Here is a 27097-nt window from a genome sequence, read left to right as displayed (position 1 = left end):
CATGGCACTGATACTTTGTCCTTGTTGGCATATGTGCAACAAAATGTAAGAAATCAAATATAGTGACAAGGATGCAAATCACTATAGCTGTAAAGGAACTAGGGCAACCAGGAATAATAATTTTGAATTTTTCAGTTCAAAGGTGGGTCCATATTTAAGAAGAGATTGAGCACTCATTAGTTCAGTTCTTAGCTAAGAAGCTGTGAGTTGAGCAATATTGTCTGAAGTGTGAAAAGTGCAGTCATCCAATTTGGTATGGTTTTGTCTTCCTTAACTGAAATGTAAGAATATGGAACCACAAGACAGTCTTCAGAAAAACTTGAATTCTTCTTTATATTTTCCAAAGAAACTTTAATTACTGTAATGTAAGGGGATTTGTTCAATCATAAGTTATGAAATACTCTGGTGTGTGATGATTATACCCCCACTGGAAATGTGTAGCAATTTACTGTTACTGATTTAGCTGCAAATAGAAGACAACTGTGCTCAGCTGTGTGCCTGTGTTTGCACATGGCAGGGTGAGAGGCAAGGCAACATTTTATCAGTCAGTTGGCAGGCAAAACCATATTTTTGTTATCTGTTTTCCTCCTCTGAAATGCTAATTATATATTTGATTTTTATTTGTTTATTTATATCTAGGGTGTGGATTCAGGATTTGTTCCCAGCGTTCATGATTTTGACAAGAAACTTACCGAGGCTGATGCTTACTTACAGATCTTGATAGACCAATTGAAGGTATGGTAACTAACTGGTGTTTTTACTGTATTGGGAGTCTGCTTGTCCATGTGGTTTTCAAGGGCTGGTTGAAAGGAAGCTCAACAGAGGGAGAGAGTCATGTTTTATGCTTGGCACATATTCTGGTCAATGTGGGAGGCAGAGAGAGCTCGTCTGGTTGAGCTGACTGTGAACTGGAGAAAACATACCTTTTTCATATATGAAGTTTGCTGCTGATAGAAGTTTATTTTCTCTTTCCCCTAGCTTAGATGTTACATAACTTGTAACTACTTCTGAAATAAAGAGATTTTTACTAGAAGTATGAAAATTAGAAGTTATAAGCTAAGGGCTGAAATAAGCTGAAAATGGCTTTCTCTTAGAATGGATCTTGGGATTGTTAAAATGGTTAGAATATTAGAATAACTCAAACAGGTTTTATAGAATGGTTCACAGTGGCTGAAACATTCTTTTGTGTATATAGCTTCATGGAAATGGCAGAGATGACTTAAGTTTAATTTTAAAACATAATTAAATCATTGTATTGCTCATAGAACTTTAGAATTTACCTTGAGAAAGTTTAGTCAAGTAATATATAACTACAGTTGCAGATAGTTTCAGACTTTGTTGCAGTAGTGATAGATAATCTGTTCTTTATCCTTGAGTGAAAACATTCTGTGGAAATTTTGTACAAATACAGTTCTTTTACACTTTGTACATGTATTTTAAGAGTAGGTGGGAAGGTGAGGAATTATGAGGTCGTATCTCTCAGTACTCACCTTATTGAGAAAAACAGTTTTTGCTGCTGGTAAGGACACTTTTTCCCATGACTCAGCAGGTTAAAATTGCTGTTAAGATTGCTTGAGTTCTGCTGGTTTGGATTTTTTTTTCCTGATATAATGGGCAAGTATTGCATGTGAGATATTCAGCAGAAATTCAGTTGCAGGGAAGGGAGGAGAGGGGGAAGAGCATACCAACAAAAATGGAGGTAGGCGAAAGAGATGCAAACAAAATTCAAAGCTAAACTGCAAAGATTTTATCAGGAGTTAGCTTTGTCTTCTGCTCCAGAGCCATCTAGCATGCTTCACTGAAGGAAGGTATTTAAATCTTTGCACCTTCTAATTGTTATTTCAGGCCAAGTCGGGGGAGGCGGTATAGGAATTAATTAATAATGAAAGAAGAGCGAATCTGAGGATGTACAGAGACCAAAACTACAGTCTTTTTTTACAACCAGAAATCAGCTCTTAAGGGAAAGGGAATACATGAGTAGATTTTAGGCAGGCAGTTGAGTGAAGAACTGTAGCTCACCTACTAAAAATTACAGCCGCTTTTCTGAGCAAGGTTGGATGTGATGAACTTTTGAGCATTACCCTTAATCTTTTTTCTTCCTCAAACAACTTGTACTTAATGGTTATTTGTAGGTGCACCTTGGAGTGCTCTTGGAGGCAACTTCTAACTGTTTTAGCTCAGCTTGTGTTAAATACACATGCAAACTTTTCAGTAAGAATTTGTTTCACTTTGCTTATTCCACTTTTAAGAAAATAAATAGAAGTTAATGCTGGGAAATCACTATATATCGAAGTGCCTACAAATCTTACGTGATTCTGGAAGGGTTGATAAGGGTTGAGGCTGTTTTGGTAAGCACTCTATATGCCCCAAAGATCTTTCCTGAAATAAAAGAAAGGCAGTTTGAGGTATTCTGCTGAGTGTCACTTCTGTCACTTAACCTCACCTTTTTGTTCAAACCATGGTAGAGTCGTGCCAGGCTGAGCTGTGGAACTAGCCAGGATCTGAGATTTGGTCTCTTGCAGGATGGGATAATGTGAGAAATTAGTTACAAATTTGTTACATCACAAATGCTGTGAAGAAATACTAGGCAAAAACTGCTTTGGGTCATAATACCAGGATTGTATAACTTAAATACTTATTAAATGCTTTTGGTTTTGAAATTTTGGTGGTTTTGGCTGATTTTATATGGAAAAATAACACTTCAAGTATTTTCACAAGTACCTCTTTTTTTTTTTTAGCTCTTTGATGAAAAACTCCAGAACTGCAAAGATGATGAACAGAGAAAAGCAAGTACATTTTGCTTAAATATTGCTTATTTTGTTTAATCAGATGGTTATTGCATCAATTTGCTATAGTCTATAAAAATTTAAACATTCTTGGTCTATTTTTGTATTCCTCAAGTTGTCAAAATCACTTAAAGCAATTTGAATAACTGATAACATTATTTTTGTCGTGAATAGGTGGTAAACAGGATTTTTAGTAATACTGGGTGTCATAACATTAAAAAAGGTTTCAGTCTGTAGGAAACAATGACTCCTCTGTCAAAAGCATTTCTAACTTAAATTTGCTATTTTTTCATCTTTAACAAGGATGAGTGTTTAATGTTTAATTTCTTTCAGAATGCAAAGTTATTCTGAAGGAAAAAAGTAAATACTAAGAATCATGTATTTCACATCATCAGTCTGCATCCTATGTAGTTCTGCGACTAGCATGCCACATGTTGGAAGTCTGAGAATACCATAATTCATTCACCTTAGCTGAGGATGCCAAAAATATAACTTGCTATGTGGGGAGCACTACTTTTTTAGCGAGGTTGCAATTAACTTGTGTTGTGTATTTTTTTGCATCCCCTCCTATTCTATTTCAAAGTCAAGTTTGTAGGTCAGAGTTCAATCAGTATGTTTAAGAAAGGCTAGCACATACCTTTGGTGGTGTGGGTTTGGCATTAAGAAGCATGCCGGTTTTGTATGTTAATTTGTGTGGCGTGAAGGAGGGATTTAACATTTCCTTATGAAGAGTTTATTACTGAGGAGTTGCGTTTGTTTTCAGCAAATGCAGTAATTTTGATATCATAAAGTAGTGGTGTATTTCATCCGAGTTCCCTCCCTGCCCCCAATTTCACTTGTGAAAAACAAGCTGATGTTCTCTTGGTGTTTGGTTTCAGTTTTGAAAACAGTTTTATGCTTTGTGTGATTAGTTTACTCTTTATAATGGTTGTGACCTTTCATGTGTTATCCATCTTATTTGATGTGTTGTGTGGCATCTTAGGGACTTCACAAGTGATGGTCTTTCTGGAGTTCTTTTGCTTGTACAGGCTTTTAAAATAACTTTGAAGTACAAGCGTTCTCTGTGTAAGCATGTTTAATCTGTAGACAGCTGACCAAAAGAGTAAGATCTAAAGATTTTGTATTTCTCCTTCGATGCATCTTACTGGGAAGAGTTCTCCTTCAATTTTGACCTCCCTCCAGATGCTACTTTGCAGATCAGGCAGTACTTTCTTCTTCCCTGTGACAGTGCTTCTAATCCCTGGAGACTTTCTGCATGTTGTGCTGATTTCTTTCTTTATCTCTGCAAGGTATCTATGGAACAGACGGATTGACTTTATAGAGAAAGCAGGAGGCTTGTTTAGAAGAGGTCAGCTTCCTCTGGTTTTAAATCTTGATGAGTGTTGTTATTACTATAGATTCCATTTATTCTCTATTAAAAATGAAAAAGACTTGGCAAAGCACTTTTTTTGATCATGTCTCTTCCTGTACTAAAGCAGCTAAGAGGTTTTCCTATGAAGTATGGTTCAGCTATCGGACTATGAGCTGAGTGTAACCTGCAGGATACTTCCATCCAACACATAGTTTTTTCCTCTGAGGAAACAAGATTTGTTTATTTGAGTGTTACATGCTTCCCAACTAGCTGAGTGCTGTTTTCTGCAACTCTTTATGGCCAGGCATTTAAAACCTGAGCTATTGTTTTTGCAGGTGTACAGATCATTGGATGAGCTGTTTTTTAGTTACAGAATACGGTTGGACACGATGATCTACGGTTGGACACGATGATCTTAGAGGTCTTTTCCAACCTGTATGATTCTATGATTCTATGATTCTATGAATATTTGGTCTTTGGAGGATAATGGTATAGGGTATAGGTGTTCCGAGATGCTTCAAGATCTCTTGGGTATCTTCTTTCTGAGACATGGTAATCTGCTGAAGTCTGAAGAAGATAGTGCAGATGTAGACTTTGATGAATTTTGAAGACTGAGAAATATTGTGATTATCATTAATTACCTGTGTTATTTCGATACTCCTGGCAGAACTACAACTAGCACTGTATAGTGGGATCATATTGTCTTGCAAACATACTATAACTAGCAGTGCTGCCAGTTTTGCTGAATCTACTAATGGAGTACAATGTATATATCCGATTACGTAGGAAGTAAAGGAAGATGTGTGATCTGAGGGTACTGGCGTTTCAAGGTGAAGACAAGATAGGACCTTGCTTTCTTACAGTGTTAGCAATGATATTCATGAGAACTCAAAGTAAACTTTTGTGTTCAGTTTTGTGAAACTATATCTTGACCACACATATCGAGGAGAATAAAACTGTAAGCATTCTTAAGTATCAGAACAGTGAAGAGGTGTATGTTTGGCAGGCTGGAACAAAGCTGACATTACTTAACAAGATTTTGGAGGGAAGTGTAGCCTGCTTAAGCTGTTTGGTTCACAACAACTACTTTTTGTGAAGTAAATCCAAGACCGAGCACACGGATTCACCTTGCACCGTACCGATTCTGACCACGAGTTGGCTGCCCCTGCAAGCCTCTGCTGCCTGTCTTTGCTGGACGAGCTGATCCAACTCTCTGCAGTCACGTAATTGTTGACTGAGGCAAAAATCACTTTCAATGAAATAAAATTAGATTTCTACTGGATCACCAATGATTTCATAAAAAATCAGATGTCAAGGAGGTGCAACATGCAGCAAGTAGGTGGAGTCATTTCAGTGGCAGCCTGCAATTTGATTACATGTAGCATGTGGCTGCATTCTGCAAATGTAAGTCTGCAGGAAATTGATGTTTCATTTGAAAATACATGTATTCATTACCTAAAACTAGGGAAACGGTCTTATTAAAATTTTATCTTCATCAGTTTTCAAAGAGTAGGGATGTTGAAGAGAGAAAATTGTGATAACTTTTAGTAGTAAATTATATTCTTTGATTTTTATCTTTTTGGTAATAGTTTTTATCTTCCACATACCTCTTTTTACCTACTTATGATTTTCCTTACAATTTTATATTTTCTAATTTATCTATATTACTTACTTTAATGCAAGTTTAAACAAAAGATAGTAAGAATAAAGTTACAAGGATTGTAGCAGCATGTATACATAGCAGTGTAGTTCTGTACAATTGATGAGATGAGGTACAAGCATTCTCCTAACTTCTCCTCCAAACCAACCACTCTTGTAAGCATGCCAGTTTTGTTGCTAGTGATCCTCCGTTTGTTTTTCTCTTCCCAGTGTCATATCTATAGTGTGTTTGTGTAAGATCTTACGGGGGGGAGTTCGCAAACTTTATTTTATGGCTGCTTACATCACCATTCTAGAATAACACATTGCTCATGAAAATCCAGACACTTCCATATCGATGTTTGCTTAGCCCTAAAGAACAGGGCTGGTACTCCTTAGAAGGGTCTTCCCAGGGACTGAGTCTGTCTGACTTGCCTCCATTGTTCTCGTAATTTTGTGTACATATGAAAAAGACAATATTCCAGTTCCATGTGCTGTGTTCTTGCAAGGTAGCCATACAGCACAAATGTGAAAAATATTGGGTTAATGCATATTATTAGTACTTAAGTTGGCCAGTTCACAAAGAATTCGTTTCATAGAGGAAAAAATTATGACTGTATAATTTGTGCATAGGCCTTGGAAACCAGGTGTCCTGAGGTTTTTCCCATCTCAGATCTTCAGTGCGATCTTGGACAAATTACCCTTTTGTCTGTACCTATGTGTAAGAATAACAATGTCTTAATTACTCTATTGCTTGGGAAATTACAAATGTGGGTAGGGAAAACAGTGTGACTGAATTACATTATATGGCTTGACATCACTTTCAGATTTCCAGCAAAGATGATATCAGTGCAGGGAGTGAGATACCAGTTTATTTGGTGTGTAAATACTCTAGAACATGTTGGGGGAAAAATAGATAAAGAATAATCAAAACTGCTGACAGCTGCCTACAGTTGGCTATAAAGCTTTGAGACGGAATGATTTATTTCAGCTGCATAATCTTTCATCTGACAAGATCTGTATGTTTGGGTACATTGCCTTTTCTATTTTGGTGCTAAAAGACTCAAAACTTCACTGCCATCATCATATTTAAAATGCTTTTTTCAATATGTGTAGATAAAGTTTGGACTGGAAGTGTAGTAGCGACATGAAAAACAAACAAAAACAAAACAAAAGAATTTTTAGGTGTTGGCATATTTCTCTGCTAGCAGCAGAAGTAGATATAATATAACTTTGTGATATAACATCCCTGATGTGCTGTTTCCTAGATCAGCATGGTCCAGTCTTTCCAGTGGAAAAGGTTGAGGCTGGGTGCTATTTGGCCACCTCTTGCCAATTAATCATGAAGAAAATGTGTAGCATCCTTATGAATAGTATATAGAACAGAGTATAACTGAAAAAATTTTCCCCAGGTATTGGCTGGGAAGCCATCCCTGCTTTTTTTTTTTTTTTTTTTTTTTTTTTTAATCCACGAGCTGAAACTATTCATTCCTGTAGATTTATAGATGCATGTTGCTCTCTTATGGTGTAGAATTTGGCTTGCAATGCTGGGGGAGGGCGGGGAGGGAAGTTCCTTTACGCACTTTGATTATTTAAGAATCAAAAAGACTGTGACTCAAGTCACATGAGACACTCATATTAATCAAAACAAAGAGGTCCTCTAATTGAATTAGTAGAGGTTCAGTGCTGAGTCCAATCTAATAATTTTCCCTTCTGCGGACAGACCCAAGGACATCAACAGGATGCATATGCTGCTTAGATAGGTCATGCTTATGTGTAAAATGGCATGCAGATGCCTTTTGCATGCCTGAAGTGCAATTCCACACAGGAAATCTTTATGAACCAGTGTTTCTAGATAAAATTAAGTAGGCAGATTTCCAGATGCACTTTTACTGGAGGCTTAGAAAGAGCAAGAACATGTGTGCACTGTTATTTTCTGTGATTTTTTTAAACTGTGCTTAACTGCATATGTTTATTATACTTGAATGATGGTAATTTCAAGTAATATTGATTGTTGGAATGTGCCACCATTCAGTACACTATATAAGGATACAAATTGAACTTAGAGTGAATCTTCATACTGCATTTCTTTTTGTTGATGTTATGCAAAACTGAAGTGTAGATTTTGATGGGTAAATATGTATGTCATTGCTCAGAAATTCCTAACCTTGTCTCTTTAAGCTTTAATTATCAGTTTGACTTCTTTCTTGTCAATTACAAAATGAAAATTGTGTCTATATACGGAAATCGTCTTTAACATGTTCGTTGCTTTTTTCCCTCCCCCAATTTAATGTTAAAATACAGTGTTTATACAGTATTTAGGTCAAACTAGATGCTGGAAATTCTGTCTTTAACCACACTATTTTGATTTTTCTTTTACAGAAAATTGAAAGTCTCAAAGAAACAACCAGTGTAAGTTTCTTTAATTTTTATATCTATTATATATAGATTCTGAAATTCACCTTATTTTCTTGGGAAAGTTTTTAAAGCTTTTTACAGAAAAGCAGGAATCCATATTAGGTCTAACAGTGCGATGCCAGAGGCAGCCTGGTTCTGGTGGTGTATTCAGATTTATGTCTAGCACCTTAGAATCACAAAATCATAGAATAGTTGAGGTTGGAAGGGACCCGTGAAAGTCTGTGGTCCAACCCCATGCTCAGAGCATGGTCAGCTAGAGCAGGTTGCCCAGGACCAAATCTGGTTGAGTTTTGAGTAACTCTGAGGATGGAGGCTCTACAACCTCTCTGGGCAACCTGTTCCAGTGTTTGGTCATCCCTAGAGTAAAAAAAGTGTTTTCTTATGTTTAAGGTGAATTTCCTGTAGTTTGATTTGTGGCCATTGCCTGTTGTCCTGTCACTGGGCACCACTGAGACGAGTCTAGCTCCGTCTTCTTTACACCCTGCCATCCCAATCAGATATTGATGCCCATTGATAAGGCCCCCCTGAGCCTTTTCTTCTCCAGATTAAACAATCCCAGCTCTCTCAGCCTCTCTTCACTTGACAGCTTACCTGCTTGCAGGGCTCTGAAAGTTTGAAGCTGACTTCCATTTCACCCTGACAACTTGTGTTGTGTGTGGGTTTTGGAAACTTCTTTCTACTGCTATGCTTTTGTCTCTGGAAAAAAAAAAAGGGGAAGGGAAAGAAGGGGTTCTACAGAAGTGAGTGTCCATTTAGTTCTCACTCAGTATTTCAGTTAATATTCTGCGTAACTAATAAAAATACCTGTAAATACAAAATATTATAGGATAGTAATGCAAGTTTTTTTTTTTCTGTCATTTTTGTTTTCCTAGAGCATGGTAGAATCAATAAAGCACTGCATTGTGTTACTACAAATTGCTAAAGTAAGTACACTATAAACTATTCTGAATTTTAATTATACAGCATTAATCTGTGTGAAAACAGTTGAAGTCTAAAAGTGCCTTCGATATGATCTAGGATATATATATAAAAAAAATTGGTATAAGTTAATTTATGCTGCTATTTTAATGAAGTTTCTGAAATACTGAGTTCCATAGCAGACAGTCCTGTTAACGTTTGTGGTAGCAGTCGTGTTGATGGGAAAGCTTTTCTTTTGAGATAAACTTTTTTTTGCAGAGTTTCCTATTAGACTAAATAAGAACTTCAACAAACATAAGGGTGACAGAATAGAAACTTCAAAAAACTCTTCTTTTTGTTTCATTTAAGAATGAGACTAAAATAAATAGAAAAAGGGAAAATTGTGATGTTAATAATCTAAACTGGTTTGGCAGGGTTTTTAATAGGTCTGAAGTTCATGATGATGTTGGAAATTCTTGAAGTACGGGTTGTATTATTTGAGAATGCAATACGGATAATGCACTTATGCTTTTCACTTAAATGTTTTGTTACTTTTTCAAATTTAGTGAGAATTGGATTTTTTTTTTTTGTCAAGTTGTGCTCTTACAGGCCTTCACATACTGTATTCAGGATATATAATTACGAGCTGCTGATCTATATCTTGCGACCAAAGTGAAGGAAGACTGTTTTGCAAATAAATTAATTTATGGTATTTTCAGAATTTAAGGCTGAATTTAATCAGAACACATTCCAATTTATTCAGTAATAGGCATAGGCTCTTCAATTTTTTCTGTAGTCTAGATCAACTTTTTCTTCTGTAGCTTTCAAATACAATACTGCTGTTTGTCTTCATTCTAGATGCCAGATAGATTGTACAGAATTTTGAGGCCAGTGAAAGTTGAAGTATTTAGAACCTTGCAGGATCAGAAGTCATTCACTAAAAGGATCAATGCATATTTTGTGAAATTCAAATTTCATATCAGTAGCTTAAAAATTCTGAAGAAAAGGTTTGTTAGTTAACAGGTTTATACAAAACCAAAAATATTTCACAAGTAGTAGGGTATATTTAAATAGTTTTGTGCCACATGAATCTAGAGCTAGAAAAGTCTTTATTTAACATACAGTGATACTGTTTGAATCCTCCACTGTAGTGATACCAAGAAAAGCCTTGTCAGCACTTAATAATTTGCAGTTATTAAGTACTGGGTATATTTAGAATTGTTTTAGTAGAGTGAAACCAGTAGACTATATGTCATTCTTTGGGGATTTGATGGAGGCAATTGTAGATAGGTTAGATGGCAGTACGCTAGTTTTCTTACACAGCTATATGTGACTTGCTGTATTAAGGTAGCTGTTGGAGAAACTGTGTGCAACAAATGACTTGCTCATTTTTTGTTAATTACTATATAAATGTGTTTAATAGTTGTTATTTTCACAGAGGTTTAATTCCCATGAAATTTTGCTCTTTTTTAAAAAGCTCTGCTATGCAATTAGCAAATCTGAAAGAGCAGAGCTATAATCTGCTTTTCAGGTTCTTGATCAAAGCTGGTAATAGGTGGCTGAGTTAGCTTTCTTGTTTCTATTTAATATCAAATTCCGTTTCTGCTATGGGTAAGTTTATTGGGGGATAGACAAATATGACTGCTTATCTTGCGCTGATGCTAAGCATATTTTGAAGTTGGTTAGGTGGTTTGCTGATAATGGACAAAATTGAACTTGTAGTGGCAGTTGCAGTCATTTTTGATCAGGTTCAGAGCTTTACTTCTCCAACTACCATATAAGCGTAAAGATAGGTGGAATTTGGGTCCCCCAAAGATGCTAGGACTTGCTTTCTGTTACACTAAATCAGACCTTGAAGTCCTCTTTTCTGTACCGGTAAATACTAACCAGTGTAAATAGATGGGTTTATCCATTGGGGAGTGGGGGTTTTTTGTTTGGTTTTTTTTGCCTAACCATATCTAAGGCTCTTGTAGAGCTATTGAAGATAAGGTGGTTTAAATGAGTGGTGTATGCACAGCTAATTGGAAGAAGTTGATCCACATATAGTGAAAAATACCCTCTATAAATCCTTCTGCTATTTTAATAACCTTTATTCTGCTTCATCTCTTCATCTTCTTCCTCTCTCTCTATCTTAGGCAACTGTACTTGTTGACTACATGGCACCCCCCCCACCCGTTGCCCCCTTTTCCATAAACTGTGTTGGTATCCTGATTTCTTACTACTGTAGGAAATTAAGAATACAGGGGGTTTTGGTTTGTTTTTACAGTTCTGTAAGTTGCATGTGTATGAAGCGTTATATATGTAAAAATGTATTGTGTCTGACTGATAGCTTTCCGTTCTCCAGTATAGAACCTTTTAAGATTCTGCAAGTTTTTTTCCCAAAGCTGTAAGGCAAGTATGGCTGCTGACTTACACTGCTGAAAATAAATCATATTAACTGCCCCCCATTTTTACTTCTACAGTGCCTTTCTCATTAGGAGACAGACTTCACAATTACCTTCTGGTTGTTTGCATAGCTTGAAAATTGTTATCACTTCTCTATATACTCAGAACATCTCCCTGTTTCAAACACACAGCGATTACTTATTTGGATGATTTTGGTACATTGAGGCAAACCTGGTTTTTTGGTGGTTTGGGTTTTTTTTTTTTGTTTTGTTTTTTTGTTTTTTTTTTTTAATTGTGTGTTAAGTTGAGCTGTTCCGTGGACTCTTAAAACAACCTGCCTTAGGACTCGGACAGTTAAATTTTCATTGAACTTACTGGTAAATCAAGTGTGTAATCATGCTACTTGAACTTGAGGTGACCCAAGGCATTTTCAAAATAATGAAGTAAATACCAGCTAAATAGGAATATGTTATAATACATACATCGCTTATCAAAAAGCAATCAAAATAAACTAAGTGGGATGGGTGGGTGGGGCATTTGGCTTGTGTTGTCCCCTTTGCATGTATGACAGTTGAAGATGTCCAGCTTTGCTGATGTGTGTGTTGTAAAATTTATGTAATGGTCTGTCAGTGAGTTGGTAAACTACAGTTTTAGAAATATATATTATATGTTTTATGAAGTAGCTTTTATAATTTAGATACTTAGTTTTGCATCTTTGCCTTCCCTTTTTCACTCCATCATTTCTGGTCAGTCTTGCCTGCCTAGTTTTCTGGCATTTCTGCCTTCCTTACTTCATCAACGTGCCACGTTGCTGATTGGGCATTACTGAGATAGGATAGCAAGCTTCAGTACAAATGCAGCATCTTTGTGGTTTATTTCTTAGGTCTTAGGCATGATAGCATAACATGGAAATTGTGTATGTTAAAAAAAAAAAAATTTGGACTCCAGTGTTATTCTTTCTTCTTTGTTTCTAAGTTTGCAACCCAATGGAACTTGTTGCCCTTAGTGTTGTTTTTGTCATGGAAAGCCCTTGCTTAAGAAATGTCAACTAGCAGACATGAAATTTGAGCAGCCTATTGCCAACTATATAAGCTAAGGAAGAGTGTATAAAGTAGCAAAACATAAGTATGTGCCAACTTTCTTAATACTGTTTACTTTTTTTTTTCTTGTTCCTCTTAACTTTAAAAACTGGAAATCTGGGGAAATACTCTGTGGACAAGTCTTATGGCTTACACTGAACAAAGTTATGGATTGATATACTGGTAATATGAACATTGCAGCAGAAGTGCAGGGATTTGGCTTAGTGTTCAGTAAAATTTATACTGTTGCTGGTACAGTGTTAAAACCATGCTAACTGTAGATTGGCATTAATTTGGCTGTTGGTAGTGTAATTTCCCCTGATGACAGTTTTATTCCATGCATGCCTGGTCTTTCACATAGGCTTCTAGGCAAAAACTCCAAAATCCTAGACTGTAAATAATCTAAAACCATTTTAAAATCTAGTGGATACCAAAAAGCAAAAGTTAAAAGCATTTAACTTATAAAGGCACTTCTGCCTTTCAAAAGCAAAAAGTGCTTTTGAAAACTTGACCTGTATGCTAATCGCACTTCTTCAGAAACTGAGAACTTCATGGTTTTTGGTTTTCAGGGACTCCTTGGTGCTGCAGACCACGTTTTGGGGGGCTCTTAGCTATTTGGGAAGAACCCACGTTGTAAAGCGTAATTGTATTCTGTGGTGCAGAAAGGATATTTTAAAAATTGTTCAAACTTGTGTGGACAGATCCTTGGAAAACTCTGATCTTCAGAGGTGCGGTGACTATGTATAAAATTGTTTCTTCTAAGTTTAGTTACTGTATCACATGATGAGGAACATTTTATGGCTGAAAATGTAAACATTCCTGAGAGAAACTTGCTGTTCTCACTTAACACAGAGCTGATAAGTCATACAAGACTGTTATGTTGATATTTTTAACATTTTTTCCTTAAGGACCAAAATAATGAGGAGAAGCACGCAGATGGACTTATAGTAAGTTTAAATCTAATCTTTATCTCCCTTTATTTCTGCAGAACATGTGAACAGAGACCTGAATTTCCACTCATTTTGCAACATACTTCTTCCTTTCTCTAATTTACTGCTTCAAGTGTCTTGTTAAAATTACTGTTGAGTCATTAGCTTCTGAGGTTGGCTAACACCCTTGCCTTTAGAAAATACAGTATTGGTTTTATACTGAGTGTCTTAAATGGCAGTGTTATGACTGAACACTCAGATAAAAATCTGCCATGTGAACAGATGAAAGGGAATTATTGGGATAGAAATAGTTTTGTGTTCCATCTGAAGTATCTTTATATATGAAATAGATCAGCTATCCGTGTGCTTCAAGTAGTTTGTCTTTTCTACAGTGCTGCTCGTTTGACACAAAGTTGTATTATGTCTGTTTAAGCAATGTTTCTTCTTTAATATAACTTCTGCATTTTTAATGTAACTTCTGTCATCTTTGGTTTCGGTCACATGTGACTTCTCTTTCTTCGTTCTCTTTTTGTCACTTGAGTACATTTCAGATACTTTTAATAGAAGATTGGTTGCAGTAAAATATAACTCTAAAAATCAGTTTGTTTTCATTACAGCTGACAATAATTCCCAAGCTTTATTTGTCTTTCCATTATATACAGCTTTAGCAGTATGATTTTTCTGGTATGAACTTTGGAGTAAAGATGCACAGACAGATTTTGGTTTCATGCTTACTGTAAATAAGATAAACGATTACCCTGTGGAGAGTCACGTAATTCAGGTCTTAGTGTAATGGAATAGGTTCTGTTGCATGCCCTGGAAAAGAGAGGTTATGAAGCTAGACACCACTACAGGTAGAGGTGGTATGCACATTAGATCTGCAACTCAGAAATTCCATATAGATATTACAACTTAGTATAGTCTGAATTTGATTAGCCACTATTCTAATTGTCTGTGGGCTAGCTTATGCTGGGGAGAAAAGAAAGTATTTCTCTAAGAATATATTAACTGATGCATTAGTGATTGTGAAGACTGAAATTTTGATGCTATTGAGGTCAACATTAGCTTGGGCTAAGAGTCAGGATTTCACCTTAAACGTAGGCAAGAATATGATCAATGTTTGATACCATGGTGGGGTGACGGTCTTGTTGTTTCTGCATGGTTGTTTTAAAGTCGCTGTTAAACTCAGAGTAGGAAACTTTCAGGTCTGCCTTCATCTGTTTCTAAACCACGAAGGCATACCCCAAACTATTGAACAAGAAACTCCAGTTCATGTTGCGGTGTGGAGAGTTGTTTAAGGATAAGGTTACAATCCTGCATACAAAGTCAAATTTTGTTTTTTTTTCCCTTTATCACACCAGTGTTCTGTATCTCATATATTATTAGTTTCCCTAAAAACTAGGGGAGATAGAGATAGCAATAGCATCCTGTATATCATAGGACCATCTTGATTTTTAAGTTTCTTAACTCTGAAAATGGGATCATGATTTTAAACTATGAAATATGTGGGACAAGGACCCACCTGTGTTGCATACACATTACTTCAACTACTTGTGCAATTACATAAGGGACGTTGATTTTATGCTGGAATACAGTGGAGTAACAGTTATATGTACTGGATTATTTATTTGTATACTAGTTAGTTACACCAATGAAAATGTAGAAAGCAATTTTTATGCCCTTTTTTTTTAAACGAGATTTTTAAAAGATAAACAGGGAATAATAGTTTTGTTTTCAATTAAATAAATCCTGTGCTATAAAAAAATTTTTAAAATCTTCCCTGCTTCACTGATTTCTAGTGTAGGATAAAGTTCAGAATTACAGTTAACCAGGAAAGGAGGCAAGAAAGAAGTCTTCCTTTTGTAGGAAAATGGGAGGAAGGTTAAAATGACCCTGTTTCCCTCAGTCTGCATGCAAATAGAAATTAATAGACTAAAAGGAGGGAAGAACAGTTGGAGACTCTCTTCTGTTTTAAATATTGTTCTAAAAAGAGGGTAGGAATAAACATACTGACTAAATTTAAAGGCAAAACTCATCTACCTTTTTTAAAAGCAGAGGTTTTTTTAAAGTAGAACTCAGCATTGTATGACCTTTCTGTGCTTGATATCAACTTAAGCACAGTAGCAAGATTTCCTAGCAAATTGAGGCAAAGATATTCACAGTTCTGACATAGATCAATGATTTTAAATTGCAAGATGTTTGGAAAGGGGTTTTATGTGCTTTTTATCCAATTAACAACCCAGAACAACGTAGAAGTTCTGGTTGTTGTATGTAAACATATATTACAAACAGTGCTTACATGATAACAAAATTACAGGCCAGCGAAGCAAGGCAAAATCATGCTAGTTTGGATTAAAAGACATTGCAATTTAGATTTCCAAAAGACTTGTTGTATAAAAGCCAAGAACATATACTGAAGTCAATGACTTTTCTGAGTGTCGAGTTGAATTGGTGCTTCATTTTCAAAGTGCCCACGTTCATAAGTAGATTGAAATGTACTGGAGATGCGCTGAAAACTGTCAGCTTGCATTGGAAAGAGTTTTGGCAACAAAGCCACTTCATGGCTGTAAGCATGCTGATGATCCTTGTTTTAATTTATGGGTTGATTTACTATGGTCTGGACAAATTAATTTTTGAAAAAGTGAAAAAAAATGGTTTTGAAAATACAGATTACCTATCCTAATTTTTTGCCAGATAATTTGCGTCTAACTTTCCACTCTTTGCATGCAATATTTATTAATGGACATTGGAAGGAATACCAGAAGCTAGAACCTGAAATAAGAATTCTTTATAGGACAATTCAAATCTATAGCAAATTCAGTTTAGTGTAAAGTCTGTGTAAAGAATTAAATACCACTTCAAAAGTACTTCTCATGTCCTCAACTGTCAATTTGTGTTTTACTTTTTCGCTCAGGAATTTGCTATCTTGCATTTGGGCATTTCTTATGCTCATAATGTTCTTGCTATCTATGCTTTATTTATTATTTTTTTTTTAATTGAGAGAAAATGTGCTTTTCTTTCTTTTGTCTCAGAGCACTATAAACCCCGTTGACGCAGTATATCAGCCCAGTCCTTTGGAACAGTCTGTGATCAGCACAATGCCTTCCCAAGCGGTTATCCCTCCAGGTACGGTGTACAGAAGGAACCTCAGTAGAAGTATTCGTGAGCAGAGCAGGATGCAACTGCAGTCTAGATGGAGGGGCTGCATAATGGTGGATAGCTTCTGTGTCACATAGCGATACAGGTGCACTCTGCGCTTAGTGGTGCGCACTCACCACAGAGGTGCAAAGGAAGGGGACGGAGCGGGAGGCATGGAGCTTCCTCAGCCATCAGGTGAATCTGCCTCCAGTTCTGTGGATAAGCTGATACATTTTACTTGCTCTAAGTTACTACCTTACGTTTCTAGTATGCTTTCTTAAGATAAATGAAACGATAATTTTCAGAAAAGATAAATGCTTTCTAGCTACATAACTGCAATTTTTTAAAATGCCATCTTTGCTTAATAATACAAAAGAGCTAGGTAACAATGACGGAAGCATGTTTTTCTGTCTGAATGGCTTTTATAGAAAAGGATTTCATTTTTGAAGGTGAGGTGAAATAATGTGGAATCTCCTTCCCAGCGAGAGTATAATTCTCATATTTAAATGTGAATTTTGGGTTTAACATATAAAAATATCCCCTAGAACCTGCTCAGTTGTGCAAGTCAGAGCAGCGACCCTCATCTTTGCCAGTGGGACCTGTAGTAGCATCGCTTGGAAATCAGACTCCAACACCAAATAGTACAGGTACAGTTCTGTGTAACCGTCTTACTGAAGTACAAGAAACAAAACCTGAATATATACTGTCTGTAACCTAATGTAATTAGCTATTAAGACAACATTGTATTGGCCTACATCTTGCTTTTAATCAACACATATTTCAGTGTTGTGTTAAAACAATTATTCTGCTCTTTCTCCCCACCATGTATACATAATACATAGGAGTATTACCAGCTTGCTTTCTTGTCTCCATCATTGCAATCTTGCAGTAATCGGCACAAGAACTTTGCAGTTAATACATCATGTGTGGCCTTTGGGTTTTTTAATTCATTGATTCCCTCTTCTTCCCCTTAAATAATAGCATTCATTGGGCTTTTTAAAACTGCAATAGATGCTTTGTAGCAAAAGTTGCTATAGTATAGATGAAGTTGCTATAATTATCTGTTTACAATTCCTATAATATTTTTAAGTTTTTTTTTTAAACCATAGCTACATACTTAACATATTTATTATCTGTCTACATTGACTTACTTCCTGATCAGTTGTATTGATTATATTGTCCAATCATGCTAAAACTCTCTCAGTTCCCTCCCAAGTTTTTTTCTAAGCTTGCGTGTAAGTGATTTGTTGTTACTTTATTACTACCCTTCCTTCCCAGAACACTAATACGTGTGTTAAACGGTATTTGCCCCAGTCTGAAAGATGAAGGATACCACTGCTAGCTTTTTCTCCTGCCAGAAAGTTCCTTTTTTTAGTTTAGTCTTACTCTATGCATCTCATCTTCTAGTTAGTTTCTGGTGATTGTTGTTTGAGTAAATACCTTAGTTTGCTTAATAACCTCTGTTGTGACTTAGGCTTCCACAAAAGGTCTGTGTGAGTGTTAACCTGGTTTGTCTTCATTGCTATGACTCTTGAAAAACAGCGAGTTAGTGGTGAGACAGGATTCATGTAATCCAGTTTAAAACTGTATTTATTGGATTTTGTCACAAATATATTTGTAGCTAAATTGGAAAAAGATGGTTTAGGTAAGTAGAATACAAGTTGAGTGAAAATTGGCTGGACTGCCAGGCCTGAGGCTTGCAATCAGTTGTATGAGGTTCAAATGGCAACCAAGTGACTACTGGTGTTTCTCAGGGGTTGATACTGGGTCCAATGCTGCTTAACATTTCAGATAACCTAGACACGGATTTTGCCAAATTGGGGAGAACAATGGATAGGACAGGGCTGCTATTCAGAGGGGCTGTGACTGGCTGGGGAAGTGGACTGACAGAAACCTCATGAAGTTTGATGAAGGCAAATGCGAAGTTCTCCTCCCACCTACGATGGGCATAGCCCTCAGCCTGCCCTATTGCATGGGGCCAACTGCAGCTTGGCAGAAGAGGAGCCAGGGGTCCTGGTGAGCAACCAGTGGAACATGAGTCAGCAGCGTGCCCTTGTGGTGATGAAGGTTTTGCTGCATACCGGGCTGGATTAGTGAGAGTGTAAAGAGCAGATTAAGAGAAGTGATTGTTCCTCTCTACTTGGGATCTGTGAGACCACATCTTGAGTACTACGTATAGTTTTGGATTCCACAGTCAAAAGACATGGACCACCAATATTAGGAAGCTGAGGCCCATGGTGTACTTGGAGGCTGACAGAACAGGATTTGTTCAGCCTTAGGAAGATCGAGCTAAAGAGGGATGTTACTGCAGCCTTCTGCCAACTTTTGGGAGGGTATAAAGGAGATAGAACAGGGCTCCTCTTGGAGATGCACAGCAAAAGGATGGGGCAATCAATACAAGTTGTAAGAAAGGAAATTCCAAGTAGGTCTTAGAAAATGTTTTGGTTTTATAATGAGGTAGTTCAAACTTTGGAATAGATTCCCCAGAAAGATTATGGAATCTTCATCTTGAGAGATATTTAAAACCTGACTAGATGTGATCTTGAACAAACTGGTCTAATTTTGAAGTTGTTTGGGCCTTGAATAGGGAGTAGACCAGATGACTTCCAGAGATCCCTTCCAACATAAAGCATACTATGAATCTATACAAGTTTTCAATATTGTTGTTTTGCCTTTAATCAACAACTTTGGGAAAACATGTCCTTATGCTTTACTGTTGTTCTGTGTTCTTGATTTTCCTTGTGACCTCTCTTTTGTTACCTGTTAAATGAGACTCGGTGTGAACCTGACTAATTATTGCTTCTAATTTTGTAAGATATCATACCTTCTGTGTTCGCATTAGTCTTTATTGATTTGAACAATCCTACTCATAAGTTAGAACTGGTGGATTTTGAAAGAATTCGTTTGTTTTTATTAAGTCTGTAATTTTTAATACTCCATAGGAAGTGGGCCATCAGCACCTAGCAGCAGTCTCACCTCTCCAAGCCATGTCAACCTGTCTCCAAATACAGTCCCAGATTTTTCTTACTCAAGCAGCGAGGATGAGTTCTATGATGCTGATGAATTCTATCAGAGCAGTTCTTCCCCAAAGCGATGTATGGAGTAAGTAGCTGAAAGTATGCAGTGTGTGCTGAATGCCATTTTTATCAACAAGGGCATGGCTTGTTGCTTGTAGAAGTTAGTTAAGCTAAATAAGCGAATAAGCGACATTGGCTTTAAAAAAAAAAGGCGGGGGAGGCAAAAAAGCCACTCTGTGTAACAGAATAAGATTACCCCCTTCCCCAGCACAGTCGTCTGTGAGGGGGTTTCCTCCTCTGCTCCTTCCCATTCCGTCAGGTATATATGTTGACAAAACTCTAACATAAACCAAACTTGGGAAGCCACCAGCTCAGAGATATAATCTGAGGCCGTGGTGTATTTCACCTGTGTTTGTTGCAGCCTTTGGGAAATAGCCAATTCCCTCTCACATTTACTAAAAGAAATTTTTTGAAGTTGACTGCCTTTCCCCAAAATCTCTATTTACTCTGCTTTTTTATGAATCGGAAAATTAATTTCAAGAGATGCTACTCATTTCAAAGAGGAATTAGTCAGCTGTTTTATGCCTTCAGGTGTTATTATCGTAGACTTTCCCACTCGTTCAGCCACAGTCCATTTTAAGTTTTCTGTGAATTAGCATACAGCACACATATTAATGTCTATCAGTAAACTCCATGTCTATGTATATCAAATTATAATAATTTGGTCTGAATTAGTTCATTGTGAATTGTGAGAATTTATTACTCTTCTTTAGTTCTTCAGGGTCTGCTGCAGTCCTGACTCGGAGCAGCACAGGAAGTAGTCTGAAACGTCCAGATACGACAGAGTCCCTCAATTCTTCCATGTCTAATGGGACAAATGATGCTGGTAAGTGGACTGCGTGAGCTTTCAGTGAGGAGCTCTTGATTGTTAATCTGTGTGTAAGCTGTGTCAATGTATGTATGATCATATATATATATGACAAGGTATTTATGGAAAATGGTTTATCTACTGTTTCTTTACTAATGGAAGATTGTTGAATTGTAGGATTTAAAAACCTTAGTTTTATAAATAAGACCTTTTTGACAGCTAAGATGTATGCTAATTAAATACAATCTGTCTTTGAAGGTTTAGAGAAAAACAAAAGCAATTTGGTTTTTCTAGATCTCTTCGATCCTCCTGATGATCGAGATGATGATGGAGAAGGAGAATCAGTGGAAGAACATAAGAGTGTTATTATGCATCTGTTGTCACAAGTTAGATTAGGAATGGATCTAACAAAGGTAAACATGCTGATTGTTCTTGGGGAAGGGAGGGAGAGTAAACCCTGAATTCTGTGTAAATCAGTTCAGTGTTAAAGTAATAATTTAACTGTATGTTTGTTCTAAGAACTAGTTAAGCTGTAATCTCTTTAGCATGTTTTTTTTTTTAATTGGAGTTGGTACTGGGGGGCGGGAAATGAATGCAGAATAAATATATCGAACTGCTAAAATCTGTTTGGGAAAATAGTTTGCTATGGAAAGTAGCTGTTTGTTCTCTTTGAACCTGATCCTTGGAGTGCCTGTAAAGCTGGGATAAGAGGAATGCTGTATGCAGTAGTAATGTTTCTCCTGTCTTTAGCTTCCTAGAACAAAGATCTACAAGATCCCAGTGTATGGTGACATTCAATAAGACATAAATAAAAAGGGGAACTAAGCATACAATGAAATGCTTTGCTTCATTGGGATCTTGTTGAATAAGTTGCTTGTGTTTTTTAAAATGCTACATATAGGTCTGGCAAGTAAAGAGTTGGGTTGGTGAATGTGATTCATGTTGGTGTCTGTCTTAGGGTTGAAAGAACAACATTCTGAAGGTGTTGATCTTTCTAGGAAGCTTGGTTAAATTTAAATAAGTAATTCTAGATTGAAAAAGAGTAGGAGAGATCAATCCTATCATTAGTTTCCTTAAGTGGATGACTTTAACTGTCCAGTCTGGAACTCACAATAGACAATAAAAAAGATAAACTTAAAACTTTTCTGGAGAAATGGCCAGCAGCTCTCAAGCAAACTACGGAAGGTTTCTGGCAGTTCTAAATAGGAATTAATCCAAAACGTGTCTGTTTTGGGAACTCGTGGAATAGTTGAAAATTACTGATCTCAAGTTAAGCTGTCAAGAAGCAGCATGAGCATGCATCTTGTCTGCATCACTTCAAAGTCAACAACAGCGATCAACACTGCTTTTAACAGTGGTCTATACCACGGAAGCAGACGTCAGATCCACAAGAATGGAACCTGCAAATGCTGTTGGGGAAGAAAAGTAGTAGGGAAGAGACTAACCTTCATCTCGATAAAGAGGCACATAAGAGGATGTGACTACATGGAATGAGATTTTGACTATAACTGAGAATTGACAGTGTACATATAGATGAAATTAAAAATCAGTGTTACTGTAATTAAGAACAGCTTTTGATAAGCTCAGTCGTGTAGTTGGATACGCTCTAAGTGGGACTAGAATATATGTAAGACAAGAGACAGTTCCTCTCAAATCTTTGATTTTATAGAAGATGCCAACTGACCTGCATATGTCAGAACTCATTGGTAAGTTAAAGAACACAATCAGCTTACAGGCACATGAAGCCTTGGGTGCTTTGTATGCTATTCAGTTAGTACAGAGAATGCTTTTGTGCGGGATGTTGAAGTATCTTGATCTATAAGAGTTGTTTTTCTTCACCCAGGTGGTTCTTCCAACTTTTATCCTGGAAAGAAGATCACTGTTGGAAATGTATGCTGACTTTTTTGCACATCCGGACTTGTTTGTCAGGTATTTGATTTTTAAAGTAGAGCATTAACTGGTTCTGATATTGTTTATGGCCTTTGTGGGCTGCCAAAAGTAAGTTGGTAATTTTGAAGAATATTGCTTGGGTTTTGATCTAAACTTGAAAAATAGTCAAAGTAGTCAAACTTCTAGTTGTAAAACAACTAAATATCCAAAAAGCTTTCCTGTATTTGAGGTACCTGCTTGTATTTCACTTTGCCTGTCCTTCTTTTCTCTCTTTTGGCTCACGTAGCATTAGTGACCAGAAGGATCCAAAGGAACGAATGGTTCAAGTGGTTAAATGGTACCTCTCAGCTTTTCATGCAGGAAGAAAAGGGTCCGTTGCTAAAAAGCCTTACAATCCCATTTTGGGCGAGATCTTCCGATGTCATTGGGTATTACCAGGCACTGAAGGTGAAGATGATATGGTTAGTTTCTTGTGGTATGTTTTTTGGCGCCTAGAATGCATGCGAGTAATTCCCAAAGCTTTATTAATTTACTGACTGAAATGGCTTATGCTATGTTTAAGTAGCAAAATCGACAAACTATGGCAATTTCTTAACTGATTTCCCCCCTTCCTTCCTCCTTTTGACAGAAGTTTAAAATATCTTGTATAACAAAATTTGAGCTATTAGTTTTTTAAGAACTATTTGACACGTTGAAAATATTCTCTTTTTTGCTGAACTGTTTCTCTTTTTTGCTGAACTGAGTATGAATTCCTTGCTTTCCAAAGTTCTGTTTTTTTTTTTTTTAACAATCATTTCTCTAAGCCCTTGTGTCTTTAACAGTGGGGTTTCTTTCTGCACCTAGAAAGCAGTGCAGTTTCTCCAGTATATTTAATTCTCCTTTTAAAATCTTTTTGTAGACTTCTGAAGTTTAGATTCTGAGCTTGGATAATATTGTAGTTGTACATCTGTGTCTGGCCACTACTCTTCCTTTTGTACTTTATTGGTGTATGTCTGGTGAAGTGAAGGACACAGTAACAGTGCCACTCCCGTAATCTGAAATCATCTACCAGTGTATGAGCTTTTCTCTTATTTGCCCAAGTTTCAGTGAGATTCAAGGATGAATCAGACTCATGCACATGAACCACAGTCAAGGCAGTGCCCCACTGATTCTAGAGAAAAGCTTGAGCACTTGCAGTGCAGCCTGGTGGTGGGGGGTTTGTTGTTGTTTTTCTTTTTGTTGTTGTTGTTTTTGTTTTTTTTAACACCTCATTTAGGCTTCTCACCTTGGGAAGTTGCAAACAATGATGTGGGACGTGCTGTTGTGAGATACTTCATGTAGCCTCAGTGTAGTGTATCTAAACATGTGATTGTTTAGATATGTATTTTTCCCATTTAATTTGCTTCTCCTCCCCCTCCGCCTTGCCAGTTAGTTTGCTCAAATCTTTCTCTTGTTTGTGAGGTGAATGTTTGGACTCCTGTTTGCTGGCATAAAGACAATACTGTATTTGTGCTTCCATTGCTTCTCATGATGAATTACACTTTTCATCATTTGCCACAAGAAATGAATGTTGTTTTATGGTTTTGTGATACATATAATCTGATCATTACTAATATGTGTATCAGACTTTATCAGAAGCAAAAATGAAAACTATTTCTGCCACCCATTTCTTATTAGTTAATAAGAAATTAAGAGGAATTTAGATATTACTTTATAATTGGGTTTATACGTGACTCTCTCAGTTTAACGGTTGTATTTGGGGGCATCTCCCCAAATACATTTATACTTAAAACCAAGAGAGTAGAAGCTGCATGTTCTTTATAAAGCGTCATAGTTTCAGGAGTAAGGAGTTATTCCCCATCAAAATAGCAAACTGACAAATACGTTAAAATCGCTGCAATACATTTTTAGAAGCCTTTAAACATGGAAGCAACTTCTCTTGGAAGCATCCAGTGTTTTGTAAACACTGTCAGTGATGAAAATCCTCTCTATTATCATGCAGGAGCCAGTTTCAGAAGGACCAGTTCCTTGGGTCAGTAAAAGCAGTGTAACGTTTGTGGCAGAGCAGGTCTCTCATCATCCTCCAAGTAAGTTGACAATAAATTTGCTAAGAGAGATGGCATCTGGATAGGAGCAACAGTAAAGTCAGCTCTTGGTTTGAATCTTGGATTTACATTTTTCTCTCCAAATTTAAAAGCTGAGGGTTTTCTCTATAAACTGTTTTTGTGAGAAACAAATTGCACACTCTGTTGCCACATAAGTATGAAGCACTTTGAGATATTTCCTGATGAATGAATTTGGAAACAATAGTATTAATGTCTTGTGCTGCTATTTTTAATACCTTTTTCTTCAGTTTCAGCATTTTATGCAGAGTGTTTTAGCAAGAGGATACAGTTCAATGCTCACATATGGACCAAGTCAAAATTCTTAGGAATGTCTATTGGGGTTCATAACATAGGGCAAGGTATGTGTATGTAAATTTAACAATAGAAGATAAATTTACATTCTGCAACTAGGATTTTTGCTGAAATTATTTAAAGCCATCCTATTAAACATAAGGAATGTTTGATTTTATGTAATTTGAGCTTATGTATCTAGGAATCAGTGATTGCTTCTGCACACTTTGTGTGCTGAAATAATTGAGGGCCCAGTTTTTCACATAATCACAACTCTCCCTGCCTTCTCTAGAAGCCAGGCATTCCCAGCACCTAAATAAAGCTCTTAGCTTTCCTTTTTATGGTACCTGTTTTTAGTGAATTATTTCAGGAGATCATTATGAAAAGTTTTGTAGAGATTTTGCTAGAGGTTTTTAAAATCTATTTTTATTTTTCTTTGATAGGGTGTGTCACATGCCTAGATTATGATGAACACTATATTTTGACCTTTCCTAATGGTTATGGAAGGCAAGTAAATGCTCTATTTGGTATTTTCATTTTTGATGCCTTGTAATATTTCATGCTTAATATTTATCAGTTAAAAGGTTATAAATATATACATATATTTATAATTGCAGGTCTATTCTCACTGTGCCATGGATAGAACTTGGTGGAGAATGCAGTATTAATTGCTCAAAAACAGGTTATAATGCTTCCATCGTCTTCCACACAAAACCATTTTATGGAGGAAAGAAGCACAGAATTACAGCTGAAATTTTGTAAGCAGGTTTCTTCAGTTAATCTCACTTTTTCTCTACTTAAATGCTGACAGTGTTTTTTCAAGACAGTCAGAAGAGTAAAATTCCGGAACAGCTACACCCAATAACTTCGCTCATGATTACCTGTCACGGGATGCCATTTTATAGCCAAGATTTGTGAGAGGAAACTTGCGTAGGCCTGCACTCTACCTTGTCCTGCTCTAAAACACTCGGCTGTTGACCAAAAGGAATTTAAATTTTCACTCCTGAATTATCTGAAATTTCTTCATCATTATTTCTCCTAAAAAATAAAAATACTGAAGCAAGCCTTGTAATACTGCTGTTCGTAGCGTGTCATTAAAGCTCTGCTGCAGACTTTTATGTATTTATTTATACCTATGGTTTGGTGGATTTTGGTTAGACCCCTGTGCATATGCCCAGAGCAGAGAATTTGGTGGAGATTCTCATCTTATTTGGAGATGTAATGTCAGTACGAGATGCGGACAAATTGAGGTCCATAACTTGGTTTTAAATCACTTCTTGACACACATTTGGTAGACGTCATTTGTGAACTAGCGTTTCTGGTAGTCTGGGGAAGAAGCTTTGAGTTTGTGAAACCTTTTTAAGCTTAAACTTACCACTCTAAATCTGTTTCGAAAGCCTGTAACTAGTTTCCTAACCTCTAAATGCAGATACAGCCCTAAGGCAAGACCTGTCTTATCCTGGAACAGCACTTACTTCTAAGGTTTATTCAGATGAACTTGTTCATGCAAAACTTCTCACTTGTAAACAGAACCCTCATCTTTTCTGTATTGGTGATGGACGTTTTAAGCGCTGATATAAAACCAATTCTACAGCAACTAGGATAAACTTTTGATCCTTTAGGGTCTTTCAGTTACTGTAATACAACTGAGAAATGACTGTTTCTTTCTATTTAGTTCTCCCAATGACAAGAAACCCTTCTGCTCAATTGAAGGAGAATGGAATGGTGTCATGTACGCAAAATACACAACAGGGGTAAAGCAGCTTTTTTTTTTTTTTCTTTTTCCTTTGCACCAGAAATGAAAGATTGTGCTTAAAAAGTTTTTTTTGTTTGGGGTTTTTTTGGTTGGGTTGTTTGTTTTGTTTTTTAAACAAACATTAATAGTTGGGAGCTCCTATGAAGCTGTCTAAAAAATCACAAGAATGCTGACTTTGAATAAAAGTCCTGAATTTACTTTGTTAATTTATTCTTGTTAACCCGATTTTTATAGCAAGAACAGTACCTAAAGAATGATGTTTTTTCATGTATTTCCTGACGACCAGTGTACCTCAGTGTGAGGGTATATAAATTTTAAGTCTAGATAAAGAACTGATTTTTTTTTTTTTTTAAATATCTCACTCTCTAGGAGAACGCTGTCTTTATAGATACCAAGAAAATGCCTACAATTAAGAAGAAGGTAAGGAAATTGGAGGACCAAGACGACTTTGAGTCTCGCTGGTAAGAACTTGAGTTAAATGGGCAAATTAAGACTTTTTTGTTGTTAGACTCAAGTTTGCAGTACACAGTCTGACTAACGGTACACTCAGTGCATTCATTGCATGGACAA

General features: G+C 36.5%; 1 protein-coding gene across 6 annotated transcripts in view; it reads left to right on the top strand.

Annotated features, from left to right (window-relative positions):
* The window catches only part of OSBPL9 (oxysterol binding protein like 9), a 64627-nt gene that overhangs the window by 36175 nt on the left and 1355 nt on the right, over positions 1-27097 (top strand). For 2 of the 6 annotated variants that reach the window (XM_075155777.1, XM_075155781.1), the window contains 18 exons: positions 640-735; positions 2739-2786; positions 8158-8187; positions 9066-9116; positions 13463-13501; positions 16516-16609; positions 17167-17268; positions 19564-19723; positions 20412-20524; positions 20801-20919; positions 22350-22435; positions 22683-22857; positions 24378-24462; positions 24729-24839; positions 25215-25278; positions 25389-25529; positions 26447-26525; positions 26897-26988. In XM_075155777.1, the coding sequence (XP_075011878.1) occupies positions 640-735; positions 2739-2786; positions 8158-8187; positions 9066-9116; positions 13463-13501; positions 16516-16609; positions 17167-17268; positions 19564-19723; positions 20412-20524; positions 20801-20919; positions 22350-22435; positions 22683-22857; positions 24378-24462; positions 24729-24839; positions 25215-25278; positions 25389-25529; positions 26447-26525; positions 26897-26988 (1685 nt within the window). The remainder of the gene's footprint in view (positions 1-639; positions 736-2738; positions 2787-8157; positions 8188-9065; positions 9117-13462; positions 13502-16515; positions 16610-17166; positions 17269-19563; positions 19724-20411; positions 20525-20800; positions 20920-22349; positions 22436-22682; positions 22858-24377; positions 24463-24728; positions 24840-25214; positions 25279-25388; positions 25530-26446; positions 26526-26896; positions 26989-27097) is intronic. The other 4 variants (XM_075155778.1, XM_075155780.1, XR_012674441.1 and 1 more) reach the window with 3 other exon arrangements.

Source organism: Calonectris borealis, chromosome 8 (assembly GCF_964195595.1).
Source record: "Calonectris borealis chromosome 8, bCalBor7.hap1.2, whole genome shotgun sequence".
Lineage (NCBI taxonomy): Eukaryota > Metazoa > Chordata > Aves > Procellariiformes > Procellariidae > Calonectris > Calonectris borealis.
The sequence above is the reverse complement of the archived record's forward strand: the minus strand, read 5'-3'. Positions and strand labels throughout refer to the sequence as shown.